This window comes from Pristis pectinata, chromosome 3 (assembly GCF_009764475.1).
Source record: "Pristis pectinata isolate sPriPec2 chromosome 3, sPriPec2.1.pri, whole genome shotgun sequence".
In the NCBI taxonomy this organism is placed as follows: Eukaryota; Metazoa; Chordata; class Chondrichthyes; order Rhinopristiformes; family Pristidae; genus Pristis; species Pristis pectinata.
In genome coordinates, this window is record NC_067407.1 from 101,960,271 (window position 1) to 101,977,846 (window position 17,576).

The following is a 17,576-nucleotide window of genomic DNA, read 5'->3' on the forward strand; positions in this document are numbered from 1 at the left end:
CACTTCTTAATTCTTTTTTGCATTCCTACTTTAATCTCTGTCTTTGACCTCCTGCACTATTCCAGAAATATTCAATGTAAGACTGAAAACCGATCCTTGCCTTCCAAGCTGGCACATCACAGCCTTCAGGACTCTGTATTGAGTTCAATAATTTTGGTTTTTCAGCATTTCTAGCATTTTTATTCCTGAATTCAGCATCCATTTCACATTCTTAAGGATTTTTTCTCTCTCTGAGGGTCATGAGCCTTTGGAACACTCTTCCTCAAAGGACAGTGGAAGCAGTCTTTGAATGTTTTAAAACCAGAGTTAGGTTTTTGTAAAGAAGGGAGTGAAAGATTACCAGCATAGATGAGAATATAGAATTGAGGTTACAATCAGATTAGCTGTGAGGAGCAAGCTCAAGAGGTCAAATGGCCTATTTCTGCTAATTTGTTATGTTACTGACCTTTTTGAACTCTGGTACCTTTCACCTTACAGTATAGTACTTTCGCCTATCACATACATTTTTGTTCTCTCTTTCCCAGTTTCTCTGCATCTTAAAACTTGATTTGTCTCAGATCTGATGAAAGGTCATCAACTCAAATGAAGTTTTTTCTCTCTCACTGTTATTGCCTGATTTTCTGAGTATTTTTGGAATTTCTGTTTTTATTTCAATTTTTGTTTGTTTGAGCTTGTTCCGAGATCAGAGTAAGAGTAAGTATATAGAAGATAAGAAATGTATTCAGTGGTAGGACATTTGGGCCCTTCATTCAATAAGGACATACCTTCACCAAAATACTAAAAGCCATTTCCCTAATATCAGCATGCTGGCAATGTAGCTATTTAAAGATTTTTTTCTTGCATAGGTGCTCAGCCACTATCATATCAGCCAGATGAAATTTTAAGAAAATTCTTACGTCACTCAAATATGTACAAAAAATATCTGGTCCATTTTCACATTTTAAAAGGATATGCATATTCCTCATTTGTTTAGTTTGAACTAATTTTTATAAAAACAAGCTTTTATTCAGTGAATTTGTCAATTCTGATTCCTTGAATAACTAAATTTGTAAATCTTGTGCATTTTAATGTTTAATAATTGAATTGTATTTGCTTCAAAATATTGCAGCATTTTTAAAGCTTTTAATGTTTAATATTTCAACACTGCTGCAAATATATCATTTTGTTTTTGTCTTAGGGCTTACAATCTTATGCTGATTGAACTGCTGCTCGATGCCTCATGAGAGTGCTGCAAGATGTAACTGTTAGCAAGGGGAAATGGTGCTGGGAGGCTCAGATGATGTTGCTCCTCTGAAACTAGTGCAGCAATTTAGAAATACCTGTGGACTGACACAAGCACTGATGAGCCCACTTATAATGAATTCTTACCTGTTTTAAATTCAGTATTGTCTCCTGTGATATTCGTATTTTCTAACTGTGTAAAAGTGCAGGTTTTATGGGTTCCCCAAAGTACTATTAATTCTGTAACCTACCTTGAGATGTAATTGATTTCTCATTCTATATTTTCTTACCAATCAACATTTTTGTTTGCACAGTGATGAGTTCTTCATCTGCACTCGTAGTGGATGATGTTGTGCTAATATCTAAATAGATCTTGGAGACACAAGAAACTGCCGGATGCTGGAATCTGGAGCAAAAAACAAACAGCTGGAGGAACTCAGGTTAGCAGCATCTGTGGAGGCAAAGGGATGCAGGGTCACAACTCAAAACATTTGAAAATCCCTTTGCCTCCACAGAGCTGCATAACCTGCTGAGTTCTTGCAGCAGTTTGCTTTTCATTGTTCTAAATGCATTTTACAGCCTTAATGATTTCACTGATAGTCTTGCTTTCAGATTTAATGTGATCTGATTTGTATGGTTACCAAATATTTTTCAAGGCATTTTGTAGCATTCAAAATATAATATTTATGAAGCGCTTAAATCAAATGTCTCAAAATGATTTTTCAGACTTTAGGTTTTACAAATTTTAAAACTTCTCTGAATTTCAAAGCCCATCATGCTCCATTATCAAGAACCCCAGGGTTTCTATTGCTTTATAGAAAAATGCATGAAAACAGATGTATACCAGATATGCTTTTAAAAAAATTCATAAAAATGCTCAATTATATTAATGAATCTACTTGTTTTAGCAGCTAATTATTTATATTTTTGCCAAATTCTTCAACAGAAAGTTCCATGACATTTAGCAAAAATATACGGGGAATCGGCAGGAGCATCGTGGAGATTGGCTAAGAAAGAGGCAGAACCCCTTTCTCTGTTGCAGGAACCACATTGGGCCTTATCTAATTTCTTCTGGAAACCTCCCCCCTCAATTCAGAACCATCTCCATATCGAAGTATAGACCTTAGGCACAGTATATTAGTGGGCTGGATTCTACACAGAATCAGTGGGTGCAGGTCTGTCATTAATTGTACTTTCAAAGTATTATATAGTGTCAATAAAAACTCTGTACCCTCAGGAATAATAACTATTTTAAAACATTGGTGCATAAATAATGGTCCAAGTTTCCTTAAATTATCCTTCCCAACCTTACATATTAGATTGGCACATCTATCTGAAATTGAAAGATCACTAAATAAAGCTAATGCTAGGGGATGTACAGGGAGGAAGTATTTCCAGCTTCAAGACTTAAGTGGGAAATGTTTGCTCTCTGGCAAAAAAAAGCTGTTTCTTTACAAAAACAATTTTTTTTCTGAATGGCTTGAAATGCTGGCTTCAGTTTGTCACCTTTCTCGCTCCTTGGATGGATGCAACAGTTGCTTGAGCAGACCAGCTATAAATTATTTCTCACCACCACAGGAACCATTAAAAAGCAAAACACTACCAAAGTCTAAATCCACAATATAAAACTCTAAATGCCCAGGTGAGTCAGCGGTGATGGAGAAGAGTTCACAACTCAGTTGTCCTGGCATTAGAAATGATGTATCAATGCCATGAAATGTTGAGTTTCCAAAATTGTCATGGGAAATCGAGGTCAACATCAAGGTGGACAGCAGCACTAGTGATGTGAGTGGACAAGAGGCCTGGCACCCAGGAGCATTGCTAAGTGGTGTGATTGAGCTGCAAGGAACATTTGAACCAGCAGTGGTGAGTAAAGCAGAGGGAACTAAACTATCAGTGACACATTTTGCATGAATAACAATGCGGTGGTTTCAATTGTAGATCTGGCTCTGCACAGTTCTTATCATTAAACTATTTACAACCCATATAAAGATCTATATCTCACACATGATCTACTATAGTGACTCACTCATGTTCACAGGATCTTTGTGCCTTTAGTATAGCCTTCTATTAAATACTTCATGTAACTATGAACAGCAGCAAATATTGTAAATGATGAATCAAATGCTGATCACAAATCTTGTAGTAATACCATAATCTTAAAAGTAATAGGATCTTTAAAACTGTCTTAGAACATTACTCAACCATCAAATAATAATGTTCAAAGATGTTTAATCATTTAAGATCAGGATTGAAATTTGTAGGTTAAAATAGCATCATTCTTGAATGGCCTGTAAAGACCAATAGCATGAAGGGATTTCATTTATCTTAAGTCCAAAAACATCCTCAAAGTCCTTAAATTGTAACAATTAAAATCCAACACCACTATTTAAATCAAATTCACCTAATTAGTTGATCAAAAGCTGGTTAAAGGTTCACTCTGTCATTAGTTAACCAGAGTGCTGCAGCCTATTGTCAATGCTAAAGGAACTCTGGCAGTTCAGGCAATTAGGTAACACCTTAAAGCATAGCAAGTATATCATTTTATTTACCCACTACTACTCATGGAATTTCTTGATGGCATGCAATCCAGTACCCACGTATTAAATCAATTCCACACAATTTTCCATCATAGTTTATTAAAATGTATATAATTATGCATCTTCAGCCTTGTTGAAGCAGTATGTCAGACAGCACTTTCCACAATATTGCCTGTTGAAGTGACTAGCCATGAACACACCAGCACCACACTCCTCTGAAGGACATTCACGGCGCAGACGATAGATTTTCCCATACTCATCAACCTAGCAATTGAAACAAAAAACTTAATTTCCAAACAAAACATTAGTCAAAATTTCAAAGTAAACAGGAAATGGGCAAACTTCATTTTGCAACATAGTACAATATATACAGCCAGCAAGCATGTTTGTCACCAAAGGGTCATGTTATAGGATGTTATGTAAAACAAATAGTTCTATTATTCAAGAATATTTACCCACTGTACAATGATGAATTTTTCAGAATCCAATAAATCAAATATTTATTTGATCCTCCAGCAAAGGATATATCAAATATATCCCTTTGCTGGAGGTAGGGAAAATGCCATGTCTTATTAGCAGTTTCTTTGGGGGGGGGGGTGGGGGGGGGGGGAGGAAATGATTGAGAAGGCCAGCAACAACTCTCAAGGCTTAGATGCGGAAGTCATCTGCCATTTTTTTTTTACCTTTACAACTAGAGAGCAAACCCACATCCATAGCATTTCTCAGCACCCTATTGTACATTTCAATGCAACAGCTGTATGCCATTTAAGGACTGCAATCTACTCTTCCTTTCATACAAGAGCATTCAGCACATGGTGAGAGAATCTGCTGGGAAAAGGGGTTGTACACTTTTGATTAAGATCTTAAGTGAGAATATACACTTAAGTAGGGAATTCTGTATCCTGGCCATCCAAAGTATTACCTTGTAATATTTAAGGACAGCAAGCTTGACCTTCTTCCTCTTATGCTGGTTCTTCTTTGGGGTGGTGTATGACTTCTTCTTCCTCTTCTTGGCACCACCACGCAGTCTCAACACAAGGTGTAAAGTTGATTCCTGTTGAATTATTTTTAAGTACAAATTTGTATTTGTTCTGTTACAGAAGGTATCCCTATAGGAACTATGTGCAATAAACTACAAGTTCACAAGATATAACCAAACATTAAAAAAAAGCAAATATACCTTCTGAATGTTATAATCAGAAAGAGTACGGCCATCCTCCAGTTGTTTTCCTGCAAAGATCAGTCGCTGCTGATCAGGAGGAATACCTGCATCAAAAAACTGAAAATTAAACTTATCCCATTTTACTCAAACTTTACTTTAAATTGATTTAGATACGTATGTCCTCATCCATGAAGATGCAATATGATCACTTATTTTACAGCTGAAAAATCTATTCATGTAAACAGTTGAAGAGATCTTTGAAACTAATTTGCATATGAAGTGCACACAAAGTCCTAGTATTTACAATGAATTTTTTTTAAGCTTAGCCCAATCTAGATTTAATTGAAACTGCAATTTGTCTCTTTTATAGGAGCACAAGTCAAAGGACACTCTGAAAGTGCAACTTTTTAAAATTTCTACCCAGTCCTTATAAACAGTTGGCTTCAAAGAAATGGAGGATATTCCTCCATTGATGAAGGAAAAGACTATTTCCTTAATCTTCTTGTCCTTGCAAGTTCAACCACCTAAACTCTTGTGACTTAGTGGAAAATGTTGTTATTGAAATAGTTTACAAACTATCAGTTTCATTTACCCTTCAATCAACACTATTGTAACAGACTACTTATCTATCTGCTATTCTGTGGGATAATTTTGCTGAAACAAGTAAATGGAGACAGTGTTCCTAGAATATGGAATTTACCACAAGAACATTGATAGGCATTTGGCCCCTCATGCTTGCTTCACCAATTAGGTCATGACAATCATGTTATACTTTCATGCACTATCAGCACACCCTGATACCCAAAAATCTTTCAAGTTGCCTTGAATGTACCTAGCAACTGTGCTTCCACAGCCTCCTTGGGCAGGGAATTCCAAAGATTCACTATGCCTCGAACTTTGTCCTGAATGGGCACTTCAGCTTTTGGAAATATTACCCCTGTAAGAATTTTGCACATTCCAATGAGATCACCTCACCCTTCGAAAACTCAAGAAAGGACACGCTCAGTTTCACTCCAGATATCAATCCAGCAGACCTTTGCCCCAATCCCCTTATTGCAAGCATCTCCTTCCTAACTGGAGACAAGATCAGTACACAATATTCCAGATGTAGTTTCAGGAATGCATAATTAGAATGTCTCTATGCTGCCTCTTAAATACCAATATACAGTATGTTTTTTGCGCTCAAATTAAAGAGCAATGCAAATCCAAAAAAAATCTACATTAAAAGACACATAGCATTGTTATGCTGCTCAATAAAATATTCTGGTTCATTCAAACATAATCCCAACCCAAAGTGGCCCACAGAGCATAATTTTTCTTTCACTTTTTCCACCAATTCCATCAAGACTCCACACCAGATACCTCTATTACCCTCTCTCCCATTTCACTGTCTCAATGGAATCCCTTCCCAACTCCCTGATCCATTCTTCTGCCCCTGCGATCTACTCCAAGTTGTACATAGCACTTTGCCATGCAGCCACAGGACATGCAACAGGCCCTTCCAACACACAAGGACCCAAAATAGATTTTTCAAGTAAAGCAATGATTCATTTGCACTTCTTCCAATCTGGAGTCCACGATGTGGTCTCTACATTGGAGAGACCAAATTGCATAAGTGATTGAGTGGCCACTTTGCAGAGCCACTTTTGAGGAAAATGCTGTTTAAGCAAGTTTTAAAAAGTAATTTTGGCTATATTCCTCTTAGTTTTCAGCCTACAGTATGCTACCTGACTTCTAGTCTTTCATACAAAATCTTTGGAATATTGCTTATCAGCACACTCAGTGTCACATGAATGTGAACAGGGTGCATCGCAGCCCATCACAATTAAGATATTATACCTTCCTTGTCCTGAATCTTAGCCTTAACATTTTCAATGGTATCTGAGGGTTCAACCTGTAACAAAAAAACAAGAATATTTTCTATAGTATACATGACGTGCATTTTTCAAAGACATTGGAATGGTATAACATTACTCTTTCAAAAATACAATTGTATTAAGTTCTTGTTTGACATGTTCATTTGAAGATTGAAACATTGCAAGATCAACACAAGAATTCAAAGTTATTTTAAACACAAATTAAAGTCATTCTTTAGAAAGGGTGCCCGGATTTTAAAATCAATACTGGGTAAACTGGTAATCTTTATAAGCAACTTAATTTCTCTGTTTAGCCATCCCAGAACCTCCACAACTGCTGAGCTACACAGAAGTGACCCATATTTACTGATTTGAAATGTTAAGTACGTAATAGATCTGAATACGGAAAACATCAATGACAGATAGCAAAGTGTATGATATTTCACCATACATTAAAATCAAATCACTAGAGTGGGACAGTACACTGTTAATGACCAGACCCTTAATGGTACTGATGTACAGAGGGGTCTTGGCATTCAAGTCCATAGCTCCAGAAAGTGGCTGCACAAGTTTATAGGGTAGTAAAGGCACCATATGGTATGCTTGCTTTTATTAGTCGAGGCACTGCAAGAGTCAGGAAGTTGTATTGCAGCTTTATAAAACTCTGGTTAGGCCACATCTGGAACACTGCATTCAATTCTGGTTGCCCCATTATAGGAAGGATGTGGACACTTTGGAGAGGGTGCAGAAGAGGTTTATCAGGCTACCACCCAGACTAGAGGGTACATACCAAAGGTAGAGTTTGGACAAACTTGAGTTGTTTTCTCCGAAGCAGAAGATGATGAGGAGAGTTTAAAAGATGGAGACACAGATAGGCAGCTGGTATCTTTTTCCCAGGGTTGAAATGCCTAATACTAGCAATGCATTTATGGCGAGATGGGTGCAAGTTCAAAAGATGTGCGGGGCAAGTGTTTTTTTAAAAACACAAAATGGTGGATGCCTGGAAATGCACTGCCAGGGGTGGTAGTGGAGGCAAATACGATAAGAGGCTCTTAGATTAGCACATGAATGTGAAGAGAATGGAGGGATATGGACCTTGTGTCGGCAGAAGGGCCTATTCCTGTGCTGTACTGTTCTATGTAAAATATAACGTTATTATCTTAAACTTTAAAATTAACAAAAATTTTGATTTGCAATGAAATTATGAAGCCCTTGTTTAGGCCTTCATAAATGCTGTTGGGATTAAAGACTTTAAGACCACCAATTAATGCTCAAAAAGATCTATTTTCACGCCTGTTCCTTATTCCTCCGCATAACTCGATAACATATGAATGCACTCCAAATAAAAACAAACCTGCCGACAAACATGAATTTTGAATCTACACCATCGAAACCTCCTCCACACGAGGATCTGAGGCCTCCGGATTCACGTTAACCACAGATAGGGCCTGAGTACTTGCAACATCTTCTAGTTGGTTTATTATCAATCTCTTATTCTAGTTGTTAATTCTAAACTGGGTCAGCTACAGATGTTGTTGTTTCCAGTTTAATTCTCTCTCTTCCCCCCCCCAAGCGGGCGGGGAGTCGGCCTGCTCCCAACGCCGGCCGGCCGGTCCCCACCACTCACTCACTCACTCACCTCGAGGGTTATAGTTTTGCCCGTGAGGGTTTTCACAAAGATCTGCATCGTGAACGTCAATCCACCTGCAAGAGACGAGGGGAGAGCGCTTTACGGTGAATCCGGTGAAGCAGTTAACGGTGCCCAACGTGGGTGCGATAGGGAAGCTCGGACTCACCACCGCCTTTCCCCGACGGCCGGCACCCAAAAGAGGACCTTCCCTCCCTGCAACGGGGTTTACCAAACTGGCTGCAGGGGTTAGGTGCCTAACACGCTCCTGTTTTCAGTTAACCTCATACAGTAACCTGTAATATAATTATATGAGTATTAAGAAAATATTAAAGTAATTTCAAAGTCGGTTTAAAAAATTTAACAACGAGTGATCGCTTTATTTATAACAAAGATGCTCTGTCGCGTTGCATTGTGGGAGCTCTTTGGCCAACAATTATAGCAGCAAAGTATAATCTTCACTTGATAATTTTGCCCAAGTGTAATTTGCATAAGATTAGTCTCGCGAAGAAAAATAAATTAATTTCTGATAAACGTCGGTTTGCGAAAGACCGGCTGACTGGAAGATGCATCTCCCACAACGCGTTGCGGGCGGCGTCCTTGGCAACGGCCGCGAAATGGAGTGTGAGAGGTGGTGAAGTGACCGAGCGGGGAATTAAAGCCGACGCTCCTGGTGATAACCTGCACTCGGGCTCTGGGAGCTGTCGCTCGCCAAATGACGGTTAGTTTGATCTGGAGGACGGACAGCCTGGGTCTCCTCGGCACGCCTCCGAACGAGCGAGAACCTCCACCGAGGTCGCTCTGAAGCGAAATGGCGGACAGACGGATGGCGGCTGCGGGTCGGGCTAGATGTCAGGCGGTTCCGCCCATTCCCAGTGCAGTCAACCGAAGCCTTCACAGCCGCATTCGGGCATTTATAGAGGCCGAGACTGGCGAGCTGGGCTGCACGGAGCGGGGAATCACTGGGCAGCGGTACATCATCTACAAGAATGCATTTGACAAGGTAAAAGTTGTTGGTAGATGGCATCATTGTTACTTTTTAGACAGGTAATTTATTGGTATGGAGGCTCTCATTCAGATAATAGCGAAACTATTACGTGTATAACCAAGAGAAATATTACCTATATAACGCAGAAATATAAGTATTACTTGTGCAACAAGTTGAGAACATGTAGAGAGCGAGCTGAGAAAGATAGAAAAAAGTTACATATGTGGTGAATCCAGAGATATTGCATATACAGTGAATTGTTTTGAATTTACAACGTATCTTCGTCCTTTTTAGATCATTGAAAATACCACAGCATATAAAAATATTCTCTCAGCCATCAAACGGGAGTACGACGAAAGCATCAATGTTTTACTCAAAGGGCAAAGAGATTCTTTATTTCTACAGAGAAAGTTGAAATCAATGGCTTCTGAGTCGGCGACTCTCGTGGCTTACAAGAACAGAGCTATGCAGCTTCAAAAAAAGTAGGAAAAGTTTTGTTGTGAGTTACAATGTTTAATGTTTCAAAGTACATTAGATTGAATTAGTTTAATGTCATAATACACCAGAGTGTAATGAAATTCCTTGTTTGCATGAAGCTCACAGTGTAAACAGTATATATGGTAATAATAAATACTAACAATAAATACAACAGCTAGCGCAAAACAGCAGAATGATGCATAGATTGTAGTGCACTCTGAAGAGGTGCAAAAAGAATGCTGAAGTGACAATAACAGGGTAACTGAGAGAGGTAGAACATAGAACAGTACAGCACAGAACAGGCTCCTTCAGCCCACAATGTTGTGCTGACATAGCTAATCCCTCCTACCTACAGAATGCCCATATCCCTCCATTTTCCTCTCATTCATGTGCCCATCCAAGCCCCTCTCAAAAGCCTCCAATGAATTTGCCTCCACCACCCTATCAGGCAATGTATGCCAGGCATCCACCACTCTCTGAGTAAAAAACCTACTCCTCACGTCTGTTCTGAACCTACCCTCTCTCACCTTAAATGCATGCCCTCTGGTATTGGATCGCTCAATAATGGGAAAAAGATATTGCCTGTCCCCCCTATCTATGCCCTTCATAATTTTATACACTTCCAACAGATCACCCCTCGGCCTTGCCGCTCCAGAGAAAAGAGCCCAAGTTTGTCCAGTCTCTCCTTATAGCACATGCCCTCTAATCCAGACAGCATCCTAGTAAACCTCCTCTGCACCTTCTCTAAAGTCTCGACATCCTCCCTGTAATGGGGTGACCAGAATTGCATGCAATACTCTAAATGTGGCCGAACCAGAGTTCTATAGAGATGCATCATAACTTCTTGACTCCTGTACTTAGTACCCTGATTAATGAATGCAAGTAGAGTACAAGGTAAATGGCAGGATTCTGGGCAGTGCAGAGGAGCAGAGGGATCTGGAGGTTCATATCCACAGATTACTGAAAGTTGCCTCGCAGGTGGATAGGGTAGTTAAGAAAGTTTATGGGATGTTAGCTTTCATAAATCGGGGGATCGAGTTTAAGAGCTGTGAAGTAATGATGCAGCTTTACAAAACTCCGGTTAGACCACACTTAGACTACTGTGTCCAGTTCTGGTCGCCTCATTATAGGAAGGATGTGGAGGTGTTGGAAAGGGTGCAGGGGAGATTTACCAGGATGCTGCCTGGATTAGAGACTATGGATTATGAGGAGAGACTAAAGGAGCTAGGGCTTTACTCATTGGAGAGAAGGAGGATGAGGGGAGACATGATAGAGGTATACAAGATATTCAGAGGAATAAATAGAATGGACAGCCAGCGCCTCTTTCCCAGGGTGCCAATGTTCTAAACAAGAGGACGTGGCTTTAAGGTATTGGGTGGGAAGTTCAAGGGAGATGTCAGAGGGAGGTTTTTCACCCAGAGTGGTTGGTGCATGGAATGCGCTGCCTGGGGTGGTGGTGGAGGCTGATACTTTGGACAAGTTCAAGAGGTTGTTAGATAAGCATATAGAGAAATTTAAGTTAGAGGGATATGTGGGAGGAAGGGGTTAGATAGTCATAGGTGTGGTTTGAAGGGTGGCACAACACGGTGGGCTGAGGGGCCTGTATTGTGCTGTATTGTCCTATGGTTCTATTCCATAAGCCGCCTTAACCACCCTATCTACCTGTGTAGCCACTTTCAATGAGTACTTTCAATGAACTTAGATTGAGTTGGCGTTGTATCTGGTTATACAGTCATGGGTATACAGGGAGTAGAACGGGGACTGAGCAGACAACCAGTAAATAACATAATTTACTAATGTGTAAACATCAATATTTATAACAAAAAAAATTGAAATTTGAAGAGTATGGATAAATATCATGGTCCAAAAATTGCATGGGGATTCTTTGGGTCTCCTACTACTAACTGACAGAAAATCACCTGAACCCAAAGCTAAAGCAGCAACCTTTTTGCATCAGGGCTCTGCCATTTTTGGAAGTTCCTATGTGCAGTGTAAGCTCTGAAACCTCCACATTTCTTTGCAGGGTTAAAATGGAGATCTAGGGTCAGGGACGAGGATTATTTATTTCTGAATTTCAATTACTCATGAGCCCCAGTCAGTACCTAACATAATAGCACTGATTGAGTGCTCCATGGTTCATAATATGCAAACACAAAGAAATAACAATTGAAAACAAGCATTTTGTGTGGTCTGTGTAATCTCATGGATGGATGGCAAATGCTGTTGAAAAAATTTCAATTAGGAATAACTGTGGGTGTGGAAAATGCACTCAAAGTGATGTTTGCATCTAGCTGCCTCAGAATAATTTAGTGCCTTTCAACTAATCCCATAATCACAAATAGATTTTAGATTGGAGGGAACCAATCAATTGTGATCCCAGTTTTGTGAGATTTGATGAGGCTGGAGATTAAAACCGGTTAAGTTTTCAGCGTGTTGGGAAGCTGCCAGCTTCCATGTTTAGACTAGAGTGTTTTTGGCTGCTTTAGCATGATTAGCCAGGAAACTGCAGGCAAATGGCTAACTATATGGTATGTAAGTCACTGAAGTACAGTGAAATTTATGCATTGTTTTTTTCTGTTTAATGTTGTATATATGCATTTTGCGTAATTTGCTAGTGAGACCTGTTGCAATTAAGGGTGTTGAATCATTATCCAGGAATATAACTAGTAAATATTGTAGCCAGAGGGCTTTCATACTTGCTAGTGTGAAAGATTTATTCTCCATAATTTTGTTGGGAAATTAGTTTTTAGACTTTGAAAATTTGATTAATACTTCGAAGATTTCATCTGCATTATGGAAGCCAGATCTATCACATCAGGGTGGGGTGTCACTTATACTGTGATAGTTCGGTCCTGTATTGAAATAATCAGCTGTAGCACCAGTTATGTGCCAGCCACAGATCAGTAATTTCACTAGAAAGGAGCATCAGACTGGTGCAACTTACAGAAGGTCATGTCCAGCACATGGGTTCACAGGCAGAGAATATTTCCTCTAAGTCTGAACAGAACTGTGTCTGGAAATTGAGTGTGCCTCAGGTTGTGACAGACATTTGCAGATTGCTTGCAGTTAGTCATGGTCAGCATGTAGTCACAGTCAAAGTCAGTATTGAGCTGAAAGTTCTTGCTTGCACTGTATGCCAAATTTCTGCATGAGACATTTGTGGGATCTTCCAGTTAGCAATGCTTAAGTGTGTCCTTAAGGACCTCGTCAACTACACCCAGGGCAATTATGATATCATCACATTGCTCAGGGGAGTATCTGAAATACAAGAGCGCTTAACCCATCAATGTGAAGCTTCTATGGAATTGCTAAAAGTTGTTTACATAGGTGTGTGTGCGCGATTTTTGTTTTTTTTTCCCCCTGACTAGTGACCATAACACTTTCCTCCTGTACCTGCCAAAGTCACTGAAGATTTTCCAAATGGAAGCTTATAGCAATCAAAATTGCCTATTTTAAACTTTTTCTCTCAAAGTCAGGAGTACAACAATGCCATTTGTGACACAGGATCTGGATTGTTCCAGTATCTGAAGTATTTCGCAGCATTTTGCTTTTCCAATCAGTTCTAGTGGAAGAAAATGAGAATAGACGTGATGAGGACATTACACTATAGTTTCCTGCATTGCTATTCAAGGTACCCTAATGACTGTGTGATTCAATCAGATTTCACCGTTACACACATCTAGCAAACACTTGCAATAACTAAGTACTAACAAAGCAGTCCTGCAAAGAACCAAGCATATTGATTGCCATCCAATAATGTCTTTTCATTTGTCACTTAATAACTATTTGCCAGCTATCATTAAAGAATGTGCAATATAACAATGTGCATCTACAAATCTTTAATTCCACTATTTTTACATGGTCTAACCCATGTACCTTGAGCAAGCTATTCAAATCTTTGATAGCCAAGAGCAGAGCAACAGGACTAATGACCTCTGGGCTTTGGACCCATTGAGAACCATACCAAAGACAATTCCCATTGTGCCAAATCAGGACTGGACTCTATCAACGTAGCTCAAAATATCAACTGCTGGAAAGGTGGAACAAACCTTTGATTGCCTGTTTGATGCTTCATGTAGTTGAATATGCTACCCATCCTGCAATAGGAATCCATTCATACCTGAAGCAAAATTCTCTGGTCTCTCTGCTGCTGAATGATCATCTCCTTTGTTAATGCTTCTCAGAATAAATCATCTGTGGTCAGCAGAGCTCGGGAGCTCCAAACCCATAAATGCCTTTAAAATGACTCCTCCATTAATGTCCTGAACACCACTCCTGCTCCTGGCTCCACCACCAGCAGAAAACCCAATTATCTCACTATTTAGTCCAGCCAAACTGCAACTGGTTCAGCTTGCCTTTGCTCTGCATAAATCTGTGCTGGTGCAACCTTAAACAGGTTAAGCTTCTCTGAGTTGTCTGAATCATCTTTGGCCATGCCACCATATTGGATTCATGAGGGTCCTGAGAGGGGTTGAGTGTACTACCAGGATAAGAAATTTGCAAGTTAGCGTTATTAAAGCAATTATATTTCACTGTATGTTGACATTATTGACACTGCAGAGTGTTGTATGGTGTGTGAGTATCTGATATTTAATTTTGTCACCAGGTTATTGGTAGGTTTCCATTTCACCATCTCTGTTTGGCCCAGTGTGTCAAGATTACACTGATCTCCAGTACTCTGGAGTGACAACACAATGATGCTGCAGTTAGCCTGCTGCTGTCACTGCTCCAAGCACTCAGACCTAACCTCTGTGGTAACCTTTCTTGTCTGTGTGTAGTTTGCAAATTTGCTGGTAATGTGGATTTCCCCAGGTGCTCCAGTTTCCTCCCATATTCCAAAGATATGCTGGTAGGTTAATTGGAGACTGTAGATTACTCCTTAGTGTAGGTTTGCAGCAGGAGAGTCAATGGGGAGCTGATGGTCAGGTGACTGAAAATAGGTTGCAAGAAAATAAGTGGGCAAATGGGACTGATGGGTTTGCTTTGAGAGCTGACATAGACTCACTGTGCTGAATAGACTCCAATATTTCCCAAGGCCAATACCAAATTAAAACATGAAAATTGTTTATCATTTGTGATAATGGAGGAAGGCAATCACCAGTTCATTGGTTCTCTCTAAGGTTTCATGTTCTACTAGGAGAGAAAGAATGAGTGATTGTATTGGCAGGTGATCAAGCAAAGAATGGAGACCATTTGGTGATGGTAACTAAGAGGAAAAGACATTTTCACTTGTCTAAGGATGGGCTTTGTGGAGTGATGGATAGGGCTGTAATGAAATGCATAAACAAAATGGGATAAGCAATTGTGTTGGATAAGTTCATGTGCAGGAGTAGAGTTGAAAAAATCTGATGGTGTACATCCAGGAGCATGGCAGTAAGTGATTCATGTTCCCTTTCTCTGCTACTTCCAACCATGTCATGAGAAATAATAGTTGAGGTAGGCCATTTGGCCCCTCATGTCTGCTCTGTCATTCAGTAAGATTCCACTTTCCTATTGTAACCTCATATTCCTCAATTCCCTTAATATCTAAAAATCTGTTGATTTCTGTCTCAAATATACGCAGGACTGAGTATCCACAGTTGTCTACTCCTGCCACCACTTCCTATGTTGTTATTGATATGGTTGGGGGTACTAGAGGAAGTGATCAGGAGTCATTTATTGTTATGTTCCTGAATTGACTGCCCTGTGGCTTTTTCAAAGCTACTCCTGCACATCAAGTTGCCCAAAATACTTGGGTGAAGAATCCCGAAGATTCTCTACCCTCGGTGAAAAAATTCTTCTCAACTCTGTCCTGATTGGCTGACCCCTTATTTTTATACTCTGACCATCGGTCCTAGATATCCCAGCTGGTGGAAACATTAACTATGCTTCTACTCCATCAAGCCCCTTAAAGATGCATTATAATGAGATTATCTCAAATTTAGAAGAATGGGGTAATGTAGGCCCAGTCTCTTAATCTCTCCTCATTTGATCAATTCACCATCCCAAAAATCAACCTTGAGAACCCTTGTTGAACATTACTAGTATATCATTTCACAAGTAGGGAAACCAGACTTGTACACATATTGTATGTCTTCCTAATTCCTTGCTGAGCCTGCAAGCTAACTTTCAGTGATTAGTTTTCAAGGACACCCAGATCCTTTTGACTGCACCATTCAAAACACTGTCACTTTTTTAACCAAAGTGGATGATCTCGTATTTTACCACATTGCCATGTTCTCCCAATCAGTTAGCCATGTGTATAGCCTCCTGAAGCCTCTCTGCACCCTCCTCACAGCTCACACGCCATCTTGTTTTATATCATTAGCAAACTTGGATACATTATATTCGATCCCCTCATCCAAATCGTTAACTTAGATTGAACAACTGAGCCGCAGCACTGATCCCTGTAGAATCCCACTGTTCATGACCTTCCAATGAAGTGACCAGTTTATTTCTATTTTCTGTTTTCTCTCTGTTAGCTATTCCTTTATCAAAGTAAGCACATTACACTTAATACTGTGTGCACTCATTTTACTTATTAACTTTATGTGTAGCATCTTATTGAAGGGTTGAAAGTTCAAATGCATGGAATTAGCTAATGCCTATTCTGCTTTTTATAACCTCAAACAATTCGTATAGACTTGTCAAACGTATTTCCTTTTCATAAATGTGTGACTACTCTGCCCGGTCGTATTTTAAAAATGCTCAGTTACCACTTCCTTACATAGATTTCATAATTTCTGTACTATTAATATCAGGCTTATTGGTCTATAGTTCCCTCTTTTCTGTCTCCTTCCTTCCTGAACAATGGGTTCATACTTGCTACCTTCCAATCTGTGGGAACCAGTGCAACCACTATCTGCATAGCCACCTCCTTCAAAGTCCTAAGGTATTGGTCATCATAACCTGTGGATGTATCGCCTTTCAGACCTAATAATTTCTCCAATAATAGTTTTGGAATAATGCTAATTTCTTCGAGCTCCTCATATACTTTAGATCTGTGATCTTCCACAATTTTCAGTTGGTTTTCTGTGACTATTTCCTTTCTATACATCTGCAGAAACTCCTGCGATCTGCTTTTGTGTTTCTCACCAGTCTTATTCAACTTTCCTTGTCAATGCTTTTGTCATCTTTCACTGAATCATGAAGTTTTCCCAATTCTCAGATTTACTGCTCTATTTTGGCAACGCCATAAACATTTTCCCTTGAGCTAAAAGTATCTATTCTTGAAAGCTATGGTTAGACTTTATCCTTTTTATTTGCTTTGGAGACATGTATTCCCACCTTTCCCCCTCCCTTGGTTATGTGCAGATGTTGATGTAAAATTCTATCATTTGGTGCAAGGATATCTGTTAAATTTTGCTAAACATGTAAACAGTCTGACAGAGAAATTGCATTCATGCACAAGGTCAAAGTTGCACCAGTGAGAAGGCCACACAAAACTGTATGTATTCTTGACAGATCTTCGGGAGAAACAGGATATTTTTCAGGAAATTCTATCCTTAATTTTCCTCTCTGGTTTTCTTGTCACAAATTTGGAGATGATTAGGGGAATAATTAGGGCAACTTTGTGTCTCACTGTTGACTACATTCTAAAAATATTGAAGAGTGGCATGAAAACAATAGTGATCATGTGACATTGGTGAGAAATAAAACTGAATGAAAAAAATTAAATATTTTTCATTTGGTTCTCTCACAAATCACTTTTTGCTAATTTGTAACA

The 17,576-nt window shown here is 39.4% G+C and overlaps 2 protein-coding genes across 3 annotated transcripts in view; one reads left to right on the top strand and one right to left on the bottom strand.

Annotated features, from left to right (window-relative positions):
• Nucleotides 1-3,840: 3,840 nt before the first annotated feature.
• Nucleotides 3,841-8,621, bottom strand: rps27a (ribosomal protein S27a). Its single transcript, XM_052011839.1, has 6 exons — nt 8,576-8,621; nt 8,419-8,483; nt 6,763-6,817; nt 4,942-5,027; nt 4,684-4,815; nt 3,841-4,025 (listed from the first exon to the last, which is right to left on the bottom strand). Exons 2-6 carry the CDS (start codon nt 8,464-8,466, stop codon nt 3,876-3,878), a joined length of 471 nt encoding a protein of 156 aa, XP_051867799.1. The 5' UTR covers nt 8,467-8,483; nt 8,576-8,621; the 3' UTR covers nt 3,841-3,875.
• Nucleotides 8,622-8,979: 358 nt separating this feature from the next.
• LOC127568276 (clathrin heavy chain linker domain-containing protein 1-like) overlaps nt 8,980-17,576 on the top strand; it is a 30,405-nt gene continuing 21,808 nt past the window's right edge. The window contains exons 1-2 of one of the 2 annotated variants that reach the window (XM_052011836.1): nt 8,980-9,409; nt 9,689-9,876. In XM_052011836.1, coding sequence (XP_051867796.1) covers nt 9,218-9,409; nt 9,689-9,876 — 380 coding nt within the window. In that variant the 5' untranslated portion in view covers nt 8,980-9,217. The remainder of the gene's footprint in view (nt 9,410-9,688; nt 9,877-17,576) is intronic. The other variant, XM_052011837.1, reaches the window with a different exon arrangement.

Bases quoted from the DNA above. Each gene is read 5' to 3' on its own strand.
- rps27a (XM_052011839.1), bottom strand. From the start codon at position 8,466: ATGCAGATCTTTGTGAAAACCCTCACGGGCAAAACTATAACCCTCGAG. The intron at 6,818-8,418 runs GTGAGTGAGTGA...TTTTTGTTACAG, and splicing joins GCAAAACTATAACCCTCGAG to GTTGAACCCTCAGATACCAT. The intron at 5,028-6,762 runs GTATAATATCTT...TTTTTGATGCAG, and splicing joins TAAGATTCAGGACAAGGAAG to GTATTCCTCCTGATCAGCAG.